Source organism: Hyalella azteca, unplaced genomic scaffold (assembly GCF_000764305.2).
Source record: "Hyalella azteca isolate HAZT.00-mixed unplaced genomic scaffold, Hazt_2.0.2 contig11413, whole genome shotgun sequence".
In the NCBI taxonomy this organism is placed as follows: Eukaryota; Metazoa; Arthropoda; class Malacostraca; order Amphipoda; family Hyalellidae; genus Hyalella; species Hyalella azteca.
Window position 1 is genome coordinate 10,887 of NW_025941412.1, and position 17,618 is coordinate 28,504.

At 37.7% G+C, this 17,618-nt stretch overlaps 2 protein-coding genes across 2 annotated transcripts; both read right to left on the reverse strand.

Moving 5' to 3' along the window:
• Positions 1-608: 608 nt before the first annotated feature.
• On the reverse strand, positions 609-11,951 carry LOC108672218 (ubiquitin-conjugating enzyme E2-17 kDa). Its single transcript, XM_018159853.2, has 4 exons — positions 11,861-11,951; positions 2,635-2,808; positions 2,075-2,180; positions 609-1,754 (listed from the first exon to the last, which is right to left on the reverse strand). Exons 1-4 carry the CDS (start codon positions 11,882-11,884, stop codon positions 1,615-1,617), a joined length of 444 nt encoding a protein of 147 aa, XP_018015342.1. The 5' UTR covers positions 11,885-11,951; the 3' UTR covers positions 609-1,614.
• Positions 11,952-13,643: 1,692 nt separating this feature from the next.
• Positions 13,644-15,340, reverse strand: LOC108672216. Its single transcript, XM_018159851.1, has 2 exons — positions 14,930-15,340; positions 13,644-13,838 (listed from the first exon to the last, which is right to left on the reverse strand). Exons 1-2 carry the CDS (start codon positions 15,338-15,340, stop codon positions 13,644-13,646), a joined length of 606 nt encoding a protein of 201 aa, XP_018015340.1.
• Between the last annotated feature and the right edge of the window lie 2,278 nt (positions 15,341-17,618).

A 17,618-nucleotide genomic window follows, 5' to 3' on the forward strand; every position in this document is an offset into this window, starting at 1 on the left:
AAAGATAAAAAAATTCGAAAGTTTTTCGCGTTTTCTCCAGTTCGCACATGCACCTATTATCATAAGGCCGTAGTTCGTTACTTAACATGGTAATCGTGTTGCGATCAGCTGACTGCAGTTCGCGCTCTTCTCATCCATCAAGTTTACCTGGCTGTTAGAATGTTCCATTTCAACATGGCCATGTCTATTACGACCGCCTATACCAACTAACTGAATATTATTCAACTTGGCGTCATAAAATACCAATAACAAACTGATGGCCATAACTTGTGGTCCGTGGGGCACTTCTCGCAGTCATGAAAAACTCGACGTTTTATTTAGTCAGGAGCAGCCGCGCCTCTACCAGACCAGGGGCTGCAGCAGCACCTCTACCAGACCAGGGGCTGCAGCAGCACCTCTACCAGACCAGGGGCTGCAGCAGCACTCCTGCAGGCTAGACCCTCATTATCGAACTGTTTGGTAGCACAAAAACTACGGTGTATTTATTCCAGTATAATCGCAAAGAAAAACATTTTTTAAATTGAAAAAAATAATAAACCATCTTCGTGCTTTAGAAACTGAATTTGGCAGTCAATACAACAATTGAAAGGGATAAAAAAAATGTACAGTTCGTATGAGAGCATTGTGAATCATTATAGAATACAAAAAAAATCAATTAGAACTAAACGATGCCGTCAATCCCAGATGAGCAGGCAAAATCATTCATAAATATGATCAATTTAATAATGACTAACTCTTAAGCAGATTATTGGATCCTATACAATATGCGATGATCAACGCGTCTAGAGGCCCAGGCGATAAAGAGAGTGACAATAGAATAACTGATCAAGCAACCACCACGTTAACTGCTTCTTCGTGCTCTATTATAATCCTCCGATCAGTTACCGCCACACATTAAAATGGACGTAGGAACAAACAAGGGCCAGTCGCTCAAATAATGAAGGCTCTCAGCATCATGTACAGACTTAGGATCATGTTAGCTGACGGAGCTGCGAGGGGAAATATTAGGAACGGTAACACACGCGTCCATAGAACGATATTCGAAGTTCAGAGACAGCGAATTGCTGGGAATACAGCAAATGTTGCGGTCAGAAGCACTGAACACCATTCAAACGCGCGGTTCGTGGGAGTTCGTGAAATCTCAAGACTCGGAGGGAGAAGTTGAATATTGAGCAGAGTTTTACACCCACACCCAAATTTAAGAAAATTCTAATCTGACAAGCCTATACCAATTAAAATACACGAGGTAAAAACAATTTATTCACGCGCATTCAATAAGAACCTGAGCGTACCCAGCGAGTTCTGGGACCACTTAACATCCCCGGCCCATACCAAATTATTTTCGGACGTAGCATTCAGTTAGGCAAGGAAAGACCTAATGGGTGCAAATGCGCAGCTCTGGCATTGCCACGACAGCTCTTTGCGCAACGACATCAACAGGATAGCTCTGCGACCACAGAAATAACTATAATGGACTTAGAGGCATGAAGAGAAGCAGATCAAGAATGGTAGAAGAGGAGGACGTGGTGGTGGTGGTGGTGGCGGTGCTGTGAGGGCGGAGTGACACACAAGCAGCAGCGGCGCGGCCAGTCACCCCAGAGCGCGTTAGGAAGATCACATGGCATACTTGCGCGTCCATTCTCTGGCCAATTCGTTGTACTTCTCACGGTCAGACTTGTACATCCGCGCGATCTCAGGCACCAGAGGATCTTCCGGGTTCGGGTCCGTCAGCAGAGAGCAGATCGACAGCAATACTGAAAATTTATAAAAATGTGTTATTGTTACCAGATAATACGGAGCAGAAGATTGGTAACAAAAATAATACAAAACGGGGTGTAATACAAATTTTGTGAGTACTTCTCGATTTGGGTTAAATTCTGAAATATCAATTGTTTTACAGTAAAATCAATTTTCACAGAAAGATTAAGTGTAGGATATAATTAAATCATGAGCAAATAAAGAAGGATTATCAAGGAAGTAATCTAATCCTATTTTCATGAGGCTGGTTTAGCTGAATTAAATAATATTTTCTATAGCAGCTGCCAGCCATAAATACAGTTTTTCTTGGTTTTACCTTTAGAAATAGTTAATGCAGGACTCCATTGACCACGAAGAATATCCAGACATATTGAACCGTTACTGTTTATGTTGGGGTGATATATGCGAGTTGTGAATGCCACCTGCAAATGAAGAATAAGTTAAATAACCTTCAGTTCAGTGGCAGCTAAACATCAACCTCGTCAGCTGCTCAACTTTAAAGAAAATGAACAGAAAATGTGCAGCATTTAAAATTGAAATAACCTGCGATTCCAATAATTTCTTCTATACATTTTTTATGTTGACCAACCTAGCTCAGAGTCAAAGATATACCTAATCCCATACAGATGTTGATTGTCACGGAATTTTTACTTAATTGGAATACAGTGTAGAACAGATACATTTTGTAAACAATTATACATACATATATGGATGGATGATAAAATAGTATATTACAATTATAAATCCAGTATGATGTACTTAAGTGCACAGGCACTGAAAAAAAGAATTGATGACTGTAAGATATAAATCTACTATAATGAACTAAAGTGCACAGGCACTGAAAAAAATAAGCGATGACTGCAAGAGCCACCCCACCTTGGGGGGTTTGAAGGGGTAGTCTGTGGGGAAGTGGATGGTGAGGAAGTAAACGCCCCCTTGGAAGGGACTGTCAGCTGGACCCATGATGGTGGCCTGCCAGTGGAACATGTCCTCCCCTACTGGACCTGCTGAGCACTGGGCTGGAGGGTCACGACCCAAGTCTTGCAATTCCTGCAAACAATTATATATTAGTAGCACGAGTTTGTTCAGTTCATTATTTGTGTTTCTTTATTTATGATCTGTTTTAGTTAAACTAGAAATAAGCTGCAAGGACATGGGTACATCTAAGATGTTATTGAAAACCTGCCTTCACAAGTGATATGAATATTGCTGAATAACCCAGAGCATCTAATCACACGTGAAAGAGTCGCTTCTTCAGCACCCATAACATAATGTGAATAGCCTTTTTTCTATTTAAATTACCATACGTTTCCATCTTATTGGGCACTAACATGGTTACCACAAACAAAACTTGTTCAAAGATAGATCACCTAAAATAAATCCTTTCAGACTAAGCCACCCATTCACACTTCATGAAATACCAGTAACAGCTCTCTAATCTTGTTATAAGCTCTTAGAATTACCATCATCCACCACTGTGGTATATTTGTTTCCGCCGCTGGGCATGGCATTTAGTACTTAATCGCATTTGATATAATCATGACAGTAAAAATAACTTGCAAGTGTATGAACAAGGGAATGCTTGCAATTGAGCCCTATTTGAACTGGAAGAAGCTATTCAATTACTTCTTACAATAATATATATATTTCTCCTGCGAATGATATCATTTGCACAGGCTTTGGTAAACAGCACAGCCAATGCATAACTTGGAACATTCCTTGATGGAATAAAAATTTCAATTTATTCATTGCACAAGTGATTGAAACTAATGGCATAAAATAAGGGTCAAATTAACTTAATTGCTAAGATAAAAAATAAATGATAATGGTACAGAAATTCTGAGCTAGCTAGGAGCAATATTTATGGCCCTGATTCATCCAAGACCGATTCTCTCCCAGAAATATGTTCAGACGCACTTCAATCCCATTCAAGCCCTCAAAACCCTCCAAACTTAGGTTTCTTCCACTCGAACATGACAACTGAGCAGGTACAGTCATGCACAGACATGACAACTGAGCAGGTACAGTCATGCACTGACACGACAACTGAGCAGGCATTCAACCTATCTCATGGCACAGAATGTAGCCACAAAATTATAGCTGAAAGAATATCACATTGAGCTGAAATATTATAATGTATATAAATACTCTGATGGGGTTTGCTCAGCACAAATCCCCCCAAAAGAATGTATTTCAATGAGCATGGGAGACAAGGACACCTCCAGTCTGTACAGCAAGGTGTTATTTTATTCCAAAATTAGATAAAAATGAATTTTTGAATTGATAAAAAAATTCAATGAATCTAATTTTTGAACTGATTTTAATTCGACAAATAATATTAATTCTACAAAATATATTTATTCACAATATAACATAAAAAATTCTTGTATAAACATATAACCTGCTTTCAAATTAGGTTTAGAACAGAACATAAGGCTGCATAATCTAACATTGACAATTCTCCAGCACTTAAAACCTTTCATATATATAGGAACATAACTAAAGTGATTGATACAGGGAATATTGAAAGAATGTTTATGGAACATTGCAAAATATTCCAAAGTAAAATAATTACAATATTTTAATATTCTAAATTCTCTAGAGTATTCTAAATTTGCTTACTACTGTCTAGTAGAAAACAAAATCGGTGCTCTCAATTACATATCAATGGAAGCTGCGTAAAGAAAAAGCCAAGTGTTGTTTAGTGACACAGACAGGTTGCAACTAATACAACAAAAATTCTGAAGTGAATAACAGAAATTAAAATTCTATTGTGCACTTAATTGTCCTGGTGTACAATTAAAAATGAAAAACTTTTCATTTTTTTAATTTAAAGTTAAAACAAATTTTCTTTCACAGTTATAGTGGACAATGGACCAAGAATGGAAAGATTTATGCACACTCAAAAGTCAGGTGCAAAGTATCAAAATGCATATTAATCACAACAGATTGGAGCTTTGAGTGAGATCGGAGCTTTCCAAAAAACTGTTATTGCAAAAAACAAAAAAGTACAATTTACTGAGACTAATAATGACAAATTAAACCTTGATATGCTTAGTAGGTGACACATATGATCCACAAAGAATAATCAAATATGAGGATCAACCATCAAGATAGAATTCTGAGAAGATAATACACATGAACTGATAAGGTGCAATTCTAGGAATAGTCGTTCATATCTTCAAGATTGATCCAGCCTGGTAACTTGCTTGGCTAAATTAATTTTTGGTTTACTAAAAGAGGAAAACCAAGTTTAAGATTTTAAGATATGTGCACTTGTTGATACATAACCTATCCTGAATTTAATCCACAAGAGCTTTTACACTCTTTCTGGAACCGCAATTATCCCCACTAGATAAGTTACCTCTTAACTAATTGTAAATCAAATCTATTATTTTTCTATGCTTGATCCCAATGGTTTGTATAACTATGCAATCAATCCACAAAATTTCAAATTTACAAAAATATATCAGGTATTCTATATGATAGCCTAATTCAATAAATTTTCATATATCTAAGTAAAAATTGAAATACCTAATTTATACACCAATGGAAGGATAAATATTGATTAAATTTTAAACTATTCAAAGGCCGAATTAGTTTTTCCTGAGCGTTGGGTAGGAAGCATAGTCATAGGAAATGTAGATCTGGCTCTACATTTCTGGCCACCAATNATGTCTCGCCTCTACCAGCAACTCGGGTTTTTCTGAAGAACCGTATCACTGCTACAGTGCACTCAGTAACAGAAGATATGCTTTCTTGCGTGTGGGACAAGTTTGGCTACTGTTTAAAGGTTTGCCATGCATTGCAAGGGATACATATAGGAAGTTTAGAAATGTGTAGAAAAAAATTTGAATCTCTTCCCATTGGTGCATAAATTATTTATTTTGAATTTATACTTGATAAATACTTATCTATATAATTGGGTTCTATCATTCAGAATAACCCTGTATATGCAGCTTTGTGCAGTATGAAACAGTGCATGCCTCAAAAAATACAATTCAAAATGGCATTTCATACAATGCAAACCTGAGTAAAAACACTTCTGCAATTATTTTCTCACACCTGTTGATAAAAATGGGCTCAACACAGAGAAATTTCAAGTAAAAAAAAACCTGTCCAGAAAGTTTCAGGCTTGTTTTGCTAGTCCATTCCATTCATAAGGCAAAATAATGCAAAATTTCCTTATAACATTTGACATTTTATTTAAGGGGACCGGCTACCCTTAAATAAATTATTCCCTTATACCCTTCTACAGTTATTACCCGATCATCATGAAACTTCACATACATACATAAAATGTAAAAAAAATAACATTTTGCTTGTATGAATTTTTCGAAAAATTGATAGAAAACGTGAAATTCATAGAAAACGGCTAAAAAGGGGGTACTTTAGAAAATCTATCTCCTCCTACAAATATCTTCCTACAACATAGAGACACGTATCATTCGGTTTGTAAGGACCATACCTAAAAATTTGATGATCACTTTTCTCATTTTCCCCTTAGTTTTTTTTTATGCGCGTTTTATCCCATTTTTCTCATTTTTCCCTCCTCCCCCCCTTCTCCCCCATATAAAAAGCGAACCAGACAGAAATTCAAAAAAATGATCATCAAATTTTTAGGTAATTTCCTTACGAATCGAATGGTGTATGTCTCATTGCTGTAGCTTGAAAACTGTAGGAGGAGATAGGTTTTCCGTGACAATAAGTTGAACTTTTCAAACTTTTCAGGACGGCGCGACAAAGTCCCGTGCGCCTCGAAATAGGCACTCAATGTAGCATGGATACCAAACTACAGGCTTCTGTAGCTTAATCCACTCAAGGATGCTAGCAGCAACTTGTAGCGCACCTCTACGTACAATGTTAGGAGGGTAACTGAGCTCAGATGCCAGATACACCAAGATATGTAGTCTTGCCGCTCTAATTTTCTTAGGTCTATTTAGTTAAGGAACTCCACCCCCCGCCCCCAATTAAAGCCCGGCCATCTGCGTCAATATTGCCGTACATGGATCGCAGTAGTATCGTTGGAAAGCTCAGAATGTCAGCTTTAAGATGAGACTAAGCATGTAACTGCAGCACAACTCAAGTAGAAACTATATTCAAAGATTTCAGCAGCTAATTACTTTATATCTAATTAACTAAAGAACTCTCCCACCCACTTCCCTTTAAAGAGACGTCATGAATGTAAATATTGGCGTACAGCGATGGCAGTGGTACCATTGGAAAGAGCAGAATTCCAGCTTTCAGATGAGCACAAAAACCAAAAAACACCAAAATTGAAAATTTTAGGGTAGCCGGGGTCCCCTTGAGTAAAAACTATTGCATGTACATCAATGGTAGTAGCTTTGTTGAATGCATCTTGTTTGTAGCTTTCAAAGGAGTGCAAACACTTTGCAATTAACCTAAATAATTACATTTAAATACCATTTATTAGTAAAATAAGTAAATAATGGTATAAAATGATCATTTTATAAAAGTTTAAGACTGCTGCACTGCATTACACAAAAAAATACTGCATGTACATCTATGGTAGTAGCTTTGTTGAATGCGTCTCGTTTGTAGCTTTCAAACGAGTGCAAACACTTTGTAATATACGAGAGTAATGATCTATATATACAGATTTAATTCAAATAAATCTTTGTACATGTTAAAAAAATGTTCATTTTATACATTTTTAAAATTGTCTTGCGCAAAAACTATAGCATGCACAGACATGCGGTAAACTGCGTTAGACGCGCTTTTTCAGCAGCTACAAAATGAGTTGAGAAAACGGAAAAGTCAAAATTTCCGATTTTTAGGGTAGCCGGTCCCCTTAAAAAATGACTTGAATAAGCTAACTAGTAAAAACCATGTCATGCGAGGATTTGTGCATGACAAATTAATGATCCAAAAAACATGCCAGGAATAGGCAAAAAAAAAAAAGATTCATGAAAATCATTATGTGGACTTCAGTATGGAGATTGGAGACTTGTTTCTGTCAGGCCATGATGTCATTAGCGACTATTACGTCACCTTCAGTGACGTCACTATTCATGGGTCACCACGTATATAAGCTCGGAGAGCACACTGCCAGTCAGTCTTAGGCAGTCATCGTAGAGCCAGCAAACTCTAGACGAGCTCACGTTGTCTTAGACTCCGGCACTCATACCAACACGCAGTGTCATTATACTCCATTTCCAAAATTACTGCACATACTGTACTTTGATCCTGTTACTTCTATCTAGTGTATCCCGTGAACCTATCTTTAATACTTACGCTTAGGTACACGTCTTGTCATTATCCTTCCCTGGCCACTGAATATTTAATATGTTATTCGGACAGTGATAAATGAACCCAAACCCTTCAGGTTTTAACTAATTGATTTACTAGATCAGACAGATCCTTTCAAGGTTATGACTGTCAACCTTTGACAGAATTATAAACTTGGACATTTCAATTTCTCTTCACTTGTTGGAATGTATCCAGAAATTTATAATGACTACAGAGCAAGTTATGAGGGCACTTCTGCAGTATAGCAGATACCCAAAAAACTTAGGGCTGCCTGTCACTAGATGCAAGATTGGAAAATTACTAATTACCAAAATCTTGCAAATTTGGACAATTGGGCAGAAGTTTCCTAAAATTGCATGTAAAACAACCTTTTTACCGGTGATTTTGGAAAATGGCATCTAAAAAGAGGTTATTTTTAAATTTACATTCCACTAAATGAATTGGGAAAAAGTAAAAGAATGGGTGAAATTGGGCAAATTCACTGGCATTTTTGTTCAATTCACTGGGGGGAGATTTCTCTAATTCCTCAGTAAGGAAATGTAGCAGCTATAAAGACATATTTCAATTAATTTGAAGCCTTGTAATTGCAGACTTATTAGGAAAATGGGCAGAAGCCAACCATGAATTGGACAAAAACACCTGTGAATCTGCACACATTTATCCCACATTATGGCCTGGATCCAACTTTAGTAATAAGTATTATTAACAGCCCATTTTACATGCAGTTTTGTGTTGTCAAATTTTAGGCATGTGCACAAATGACGTGCAGATCATAACAATCCAACCTAAATCAGCAGTTTTCATTTGCATGCATGGAAGTTTTCAGTTGCATGTCCTGTCCAACTTTCAGGATAATTTGACTGGCTTGTGTTCTGACAAAAAAAAATGCAACCAACAAAAAAACTTGAATTATGACAATGCCTTCTAATTTTTTATGATAAATACTAATAAATTTATGTAGTCTACTTGCTTGGCCGGGATTTGCAAAGGGTGTCATTTTGTGCTAAAAATAAAATGTGATACTGTACTATGCAATTTATCATATATATCAGAACAAGCAAACAGTTTTTTAATATGCTTGCAGCATGTCAGAGGCTCTGCCTATAGGCACATAGTGGTGGTGGGAATTGATGGAAAGACGATTTTTGAAGTCAGGATCTGACATGTGAATGACGTCAGAAATGGCATTCATGATGCGGTACTATACAAGTTTGTAGTAGTGATTCTCAGTGATACACGAGTCACAGCTGCTTTCTGTTTTGGACTTTTGGTTCATATTTCAAAGTTAAGGAGTTTATTGCATATTTTATGCAATAAAATATGCAATATTGCCAGGAAAATTTTACTGTTGTGAAGATATATTTTTAACCTATTAGATATGCAAACTTTTTAAATCTTTCTATTGTGTTACGTAGCCTCAGTATTAGGCCTTTGATGGCCATTGACAAAATTTTTCGATGTCAAATCGTTTTTGAGTTTTGAGGGTTTTTTGTTAAAAAAACAAAAAGTGGTCAAAGTTACCCCGCTGGTCAAAGTAACCCCATTTTACAGTATTGTACTATGCAATTTATGAAATATGATATAAGAAGTTTTTTTAACATAGTTGCAGCATGTCAGATGCTCTGCCTATAGGCATATAGTGGTGGTGGAAATTGATAAAAAGATTATTTTTGGAGTCAGGATCTGACGTGTGAATGACATCAGAAATGGCGTTCATGATGCGGTACTTTATAAGTTTGTGGTAGTGATTCTCAGTGATATGACAGTCACAGTTGCTTCCTGTTTTGGTTCATATTTCAAAGTTAAGGAGTTTATTGCATATTTTATGCAATAAAATATGCAATATTGCCCAGGAAAATTTTACTGTTGTGAAGATATCATCACATGTAATTGCTTATTTGCACCTAGCTCCTGATTTACTTGCTAGTGAAATTTGTCAAGTACTAGTCTGTACTTAGCCCAGGGGCTGTCGTTGTAATTGCCCATCCTGATAGTGGAACTAGGGAGGGAGAGTGATAGGTAAGTTTTTCCAGGTACTCCGTACCACTGGTAGTTCTACGACCATCACTGGCTCGCTGACTTGCCAGAACCATTTTATTGCATTACAGAGCACCCTGGACAAGCCAGGTACTCATTTATCAACCAGAGTTGGATGAATGGCTGAGTTGACCATGAGCCTGTCTCTTATACACATCTAGATGTGTATAAGAGACAGCAATATAACATGACAGGAAGTAAGTTGCAATATAACATGACAGGAAGTAAGTTGCAATATAACATGACAGGAAGTAAGTTGCAATATAACATGACAGGAAGTAANTTCTATGTACTTGCTGTCTCTTATACACATCTAGATGTGTATAAGAGACAGATTTAGGGCAGGGCTGGAAAAGTCCTATTTTTGTCTGAAATATTGCGGCTCTAATGTCATATAATTTCAGTAGGTATGAAATCTCACGGCTCGAATGTCATAAGCTTTTGTTTGATTGAAAAATTGCGGTTTGCACTTTACAAACATGTCATTTCATAAAACTTACAGCTTCTGCAATCTGCATTGCTTTACCGTTCCTGCCAAAATATTCGGCAGAAAAAACGTAAACATCGTAATGTAAACAAAATAACTAAATGTTTTGTTGAAGATCGCGCATAGTTGCGGTCAGAGTGCCGTCAGACTGTATTAACACATGTTCAACTTACAGTAAAGACAAATTTTATTGTTGCGGTTTGACTGTATTAGGGTAAAATCAGAGATTTGGAGTAACACATGCCTTGACTTTGTAAATAAATTTGCACCTTGTAAATGGCTTTTCATGGCCGAGAACTGAGATATTGAATTCACGGCTCAGTGAAATGGAATCACGGCTCAGTGAAATGGAATCACGGATGGCAAATCCATAAAACCACGGCTCAAAAAATTCAATCGTGGCGCATAGTCACAAAGCAGAGAGTTTTTTAGACTCTTCCTCAAGTTCATTTTTGAGTCCTATAAGTAGACCAGTAAAGTATCTTGGATACCAGAATTATCATACATGAGAAATCTGTTAAAATCTTGGGTAAATGAGGAAATTAAAAATGAACTGATTCTAAAAAATCTCTGGTTTGCCACTAGGGAATTTAGCAACTTAGCAAGTAAGGCATTGTTTCTAAGGAGGCCAAATTAAAGTCATTTTTCATCAACAGCAAACATTACTGGATTCAGAAATATAAAACTAATCTTTCCTTTCAGCACTCAGACAACTCGGCTTATACCTAGCCTATTTGGACGTTAGGACTGACTATGAAAGCTTGAATTTCATCACATCCTGAATCCATCTCCAAGACTCCAATACACAATTAGGTACACATGTTACAAATCAACATTTCTACACCGTGACTCTCCCTCTGGCATGAAGAGAGACTAGATAGAGCATACTCTCTAACTCTTAGTACATGAATAAACAAGTTAGAACTAACAAAATTTTTCTAATTTCATGAAAAATACAAGAAAAATAATTCTATCAATACGCTAGTACTTCTCTTAGTTCTCTACCAAATCTTGACCAAATATCTAAAATTACACAACACAAAAATTTCATTAATTCAAAGAATTAATTCAATTCAATTCAATTAATTCAGAAGAATTCAAATTCATTATCATAGATGATAGATGTCATTTCCATAGGATCCGTTATATGGCACAGAGCGAAATGCTGCTAACGAGGCCAAGTCATCGAACACGCATGACACGCTCGCACCACTTTAGGAAATAAATCAACTGTAATCAATAAAAGGCGAATTATATTTCACTTTACCCACTCGAGAGATATAATATCAAACAATTTTATATTTTTACCTTGTTAATTCTTTTGAGGGCCATGATTTATGTGAGATTTGTTACTCTACCAAGACTCTCGCTCACTTCACCAACCAAGATGGATGGAAGGCGGCGGACATAGGCGTAAGGATACCTTTGGTCTCTCTGGCAAAATATGACAATATATAATGAGGAAATAAATTATCGTAAAATGAAATCAAAATGAAGTTCGATCGATCATAGAGAGTTTTTAAACAAAAAACTGTGAATATTGAAAGGTTTTGAATTTGATTCGTTTTATAAGCTTTTCGTTTTCTAGAAGTAATCTAGTTCCAATATGTCCCAGCATACGAAATTGTTAAACATTATTATCTTTTTTTCGTATTTATTTTTGATCTTATCTTACTAAAAACTCTAAGAAATGCGTTTCCCTTACAATTTGAATCCTATTTTCATAAATTGCATGCTTCTTCATTTGCCCATGAAAGTGATCGAGATAAATCGGAAGAGGCGGGTCATTTAAAGACCCAATAGACAGTTCTCCGAACTCGTTAGCCAGTAAACACACCTTTTGTGCAACTCAACAGCTCATAATTCTCTCAATTGAGGACGGATCTGTATTAAATTCAAAATATAAGTAATCATTGTCAATACGACTTTTTGGTAGTTATTAAAGCTTATTGCGAATTTGCGACATCCGTTAATGAGGTCAAATTTAAGCAGATCAAAATCCGTTTGATTGGGAAAACTTATGCGTGAGAAACGTGCTACGAAATATTTTCCTTAAAATTCGTTCCAAAAATTTATTTTAAATGTATCGGAGCGGTCACTTTGATCATGGTTGAATTAATACAATTTTGATCATCTCATGAGCTCTAACACAAGCTTATTAACGTCCAAGCGCGGCATTACTTATGCTTCGAATTGATTTTGCGGGACATCGACAAATTTTATTAACATTTCACTGCTGCTTCTAAAATAATACTTGTCAGGATGGCATATAGACGAATATTAAATCCAAAATGTCGATCTATGATGGATTAACCAAGTAGTATCTATGTACTTGTTTGGCTCCTGAGTCGGATGGTGTGCTTTCGGTGTTGATGAAAAAATGTGTGGGTGTACAGAAGGCCTCACTGACTGTGCACTGGAAAGCACCGTTGAGAGAAGGAAACCTCCCTAGTTACCGAAAGTGGGGGCTAATAACTCCAATCAACAAAGATGGTGCATGAGACAAACTCCAAAATTAGGGACGCTGTATAGACCCCTGCATAGCCCTTGCCCACAATTCAATATCTATTCCTTTCCGCTCGTAATCAAGCTGGCTGCACTCCCCAAAATTACAGACCGGATACATTAACATCACATGTAATCAAGGTATTTGATACGGTAGTGACCAGCAGGTTGGAGCAGTTGATGGAGGAAGCTGACCTTTTCAGCGGAAAACAGCTCGGTTCCAGACGACATCGCTCATGCTTGTCCCAATTACTGGAGCATCACCACCAAATTCTGGCCATGATGAAGGAAGAAGTTGTACGTGGTGTATTTAGACTTCGCGAAAGCGATTTACAGAGTTGATCATGGAGTGCTCTTCAGAAACTACGACTTCAAGGGGTCGGAGGAGATTTATTTGCTTGGATCCAAAACTTCCTAACACATCATTCACCAGAGTGCTGATGACGATACGGGCAGGGAAGACTGCGTGAGGTTACAAGAAGACATGTCTGCAAAATACGACTGGGCCTAAGTGGACAACATGCAATTCAATTTGAGAAACAGGCATGCTGCGAAATTTTGCTGCATACGTCTTGGTTAGGTCATCCTATTCATCCTCCGGTCTATTTAGTACAGCAGAAGCCTTTTCTAGAAGTGCTTTGCGTTGGCACACTTCCTCCTCAGCACTAAAATTTTTTGTTCGCTTAGGTGAAATTCTTTTCCGCTTTGTGGACGAAGTCTGAGATTCACTGTACAATAATTCTTCATTGTCGGCGTTGTTCCCATCTTCGTTTGGTTCGGCCTGTAGAAGAAACGAATATATAAATAGATAGGTATTGTTATATTTACTACTGCAATACTGTTGAAGAATGCACTATGCACTCCAGTCAATACTTTTAAAATAATCTAAATTCTATTGTGTTTCGTTTCAGTTTCCATCATCGTGCGAGGAATGGCAGAAAATCGCACACGAATTTCACACAATGTGGCACTCTCCGAATTGTGGAGGTGCTATTGATGGAAAGCACGTGTGACGTGAGCATTGTAAAACCAGCAGAGGAAAGGTCCTACTACTACAATAATTATTATAAAAGATACCACAGTATAGTACTACCAGCAATCGTCGATGCCAACCTCAATTTCATAATGGTGGATGTCGGCTGCAACGGACGAGTGTCAGATGGAGGGGTGATAGAAGAGACGAGATTTTATGATAAATTGAAACAAGGTGCTTTGCACTTGCCTGAGAACGAAAATACAGTTTCTAAATTGAATTTTGTGTTTATTGCTGATGAGGCTTTTTCACTTCAAAGAAATCTACTGAAACCTTATCCTCGAGAAAAATTAACGTACGAAAGAAAAATTTTCAACTACAGGCTCTCTCGTGCAAGCAGGTGTGTGGAAAATGCGTTTGGTGTGTTAGCAACCAGGATTTTGCATTCTTCACACAACCATCAATCTTCGTCCTTCAAAAGTAGATGATATTGTGCTAGCTTGCGTGGTTTTGCACAATTATCTACGGGCAAACAATAGATCGGAGTATTCGCCTAGTTCAATGCTGGACAAGGAAGATATTGAAAGCGGCAACGTTGCAGCAGGTGATTGGAGAAATGATCAACCTGAGGAGTTTTCATGAGCTTCGCGGCTCCTACGTATCAACAGCTGCAAAGGAAGCTTATGAGAGTCGAGAGGACCATGTAAACTATTTCAATGGGAAAAGTGTAAACTATTTTTTCCAGGAAAAGTCCCCTTTCAAGACAGAATGGTTAGTAAATGAGATTTTTGGCGACAGCAGTAACGTTGCACTCGATTGCGGACAAAAAATAATCGGTTGAAACTTATGTATTATCTATTTTATTAACCTTGCCATACGAAGAGTCACTACAAGCTTACCTCAACAATACCGGCTTCTTCTTCGAGATGATTCTCTTCGCCCTCGTCCAAATTGCTCATTGTTTGTCGAGGCTGTTCCTGCTCAGCGGTAAACTTGAGCAATTCGAAGTACCACAAAGTTGGGATGTACGTATCATCTGATGACGCACCACTTCGCGTGCTCTCGCGAATCTTTCTCAATTCATTCCTGAATGATGCTCGAATATTATCCACTTTTTTCTTAACGAAGTTAAGGTCTGCATTCACTACTTTTTCCCGCGTAATCCCCACGAGATGTTCCCATGCTTTATCTCTTTTTGATTTGTTGGAATATTCCGAGCAACGAACCTTCCAAAGGCACGGCAAATTGCGGTACTCATCTTTGAACTTTGTTAAAAAGTCTGGGCTCATGAATAGCCTGGAGTCCGTCATCGCTGCTAAGTCACAGCCGCAGCAATGATGTTGACCGTACAAATATTTTGATATCATGGCCATTACTCGCAGATTTTGCCGTTCTTATATCGGAGTCATAGTAGTGTGCATGACTCGACGTTTCGCACGGCCGTTATTTTGCGACCCACCGCAACGACCGGAGCCGTTGCGGAGATAGCTACAGACCGTACTTGTGTGACGGCCACAGCAGTAGAATAACCTTTTGGCGCGAATTTTAGGGTCTTTAAATGGGCATACGCCGCGCACACTTAAGAATATTAACCCTCTAACATCGTATGTCACTCTTCGGGAACATTACTTTCAAGTTAAATTATATGTGAACTTTTCAGTGTAGCAACCTGAGGACATTTGTACGCAACAGAGAGCATTTTGAAGTTGTCGTACGTGGCAGCAACAATCAGTGTAAGTCACTTTGCGCTCACTGGAACGTATCCTTTTTGGGAAGTAGGCTTGTGACAATATTGCTTCGGTTACTCATGTCAGGCGGTAGAGGGTTAAGGGACGCCGTGACAGTTTCGAGTTCCACATGAATTATTTTTGAGATTGGTAGATTAAAGTAGACATCCATGTAGGGAAGGTGCAACATAAAAATAACTGTGTAAAAATAACTGTAAGCAAACTGAAACATAAAAAAATACCTATAACATTTACTCGCAAGTCGGAAACAAATTGAAATATAAAAAAAAAACATTTACTCTGAACTACATATGTACTGAACAGAAATATAAAAAAAAACATTTTACTGAAAACCAACAAAAACCAACAACAAAATCACAAAAAAAACCAACATGTCCGTGTTGTGGTCGTGGACATGTGGTGGTCGTGGACATGTGGTGGCTGGCACGGAACAAGAACAAGTGATAACTGGTAACAACTTCACAAGTAACAACTAACATGTTGACACTAGTAACGGGTTGAGGTTGACAACATTACACCGAAATCCTTCGTACAGTTTTATTCTGTAATTTATATTATGTATGTATCATGCTTGTTTTTAAATAATATTTAATACTATTAAGTAAAATCTACAGGATTTTTCTATAAATGTAGCGGTAGCGCTGTAGCGGCAAACCTCGTGATCGCTACTTAAATATGTAGCGGGCGCTACCGCTACCGCTACAATTGCTTAAATGTAGCGCGGCTACCGCTTCCGCCACTGAAAATGTAGCGGTCGCTAGTAGCGGCTGCAACATGTAACGCGCTACTGCCCACTTCTGTCAATACCCGAAATGTTAGATTAATGCAATATGCAAGCATGTACGCAAATAAGCAAACGGAAGATGACCTGTTTCCGTGGCTTGCTCATGTTGAGCGAAGGGAAAAAGTGCCACACTGACACTGATAAAAAAGGAAAAATTGTCAATGTTCTTAAACACAGGAAAAGAAAAGTGTCAAAATGTTCCAAAAAGAGGGAACAAATATAACGTGTTCACTTTGGCTAATTATCGTCAAGCCAGATAATCGTACAGTACGCAAGATGATTTTTTTCTTTCATTTCTAACCAACATTTCTGACGAATAGTTTCATTAAATTTAGAGGTATTAGGCTGTTTTTGAACAATAAAATTTCTGGTATATTTATGGTATTTTGAGCCAGGCAATCTGGTATTCGCGCCAAAAAAAAACCTGGCAGCACTGTTACCGTTTCCTTTACTACCATTGTAAATAAATTTGTCTCTTCCCCAACGCATTACCGACAGACGCAATAGACTAAGGGCGCCTGAACCTGAACTTTAAGTCCCTCTTATTACAAAATAAGGCGGGAACTTTCGATCCGGCGCGGCGTTATGTGTCGCCGCGGTAGCCCAAAGGGACAACTCTTAAACTTTGTACTGAAGAATTTGCGTTTACATCGCCTTGATGATCTGAAATCCGTGAAAAATACTGCTCATCAATATCTACTTATGCGAATCATTTTTTTTATATATTCATTTGTTCTCGCTGAAAATTATGACTCCAATACGGGATTTTTTCTTGTGTGTGCAAATATTTGATGCTAGGTTCTCATATCTGGAGTGCGCTGAATCAATCCGATGACGACTTGAAAACGCTTCGCACTAATGGGAACAATTCGCATTTAACTTCAGTTGGGACATTGCCTCCTAATAATCTCTTGAAATGTTTACTTGGTACACGAATTATGGATTAGCAGGGAACGAAGCGGTCTAGTCCCACCTCAACGAAATGCATTCATCGCAACAGCGCCACCTGCCAGGTGATGACTGGTTTAGTTATCCCTCTAAAAATGTCAGCTAATG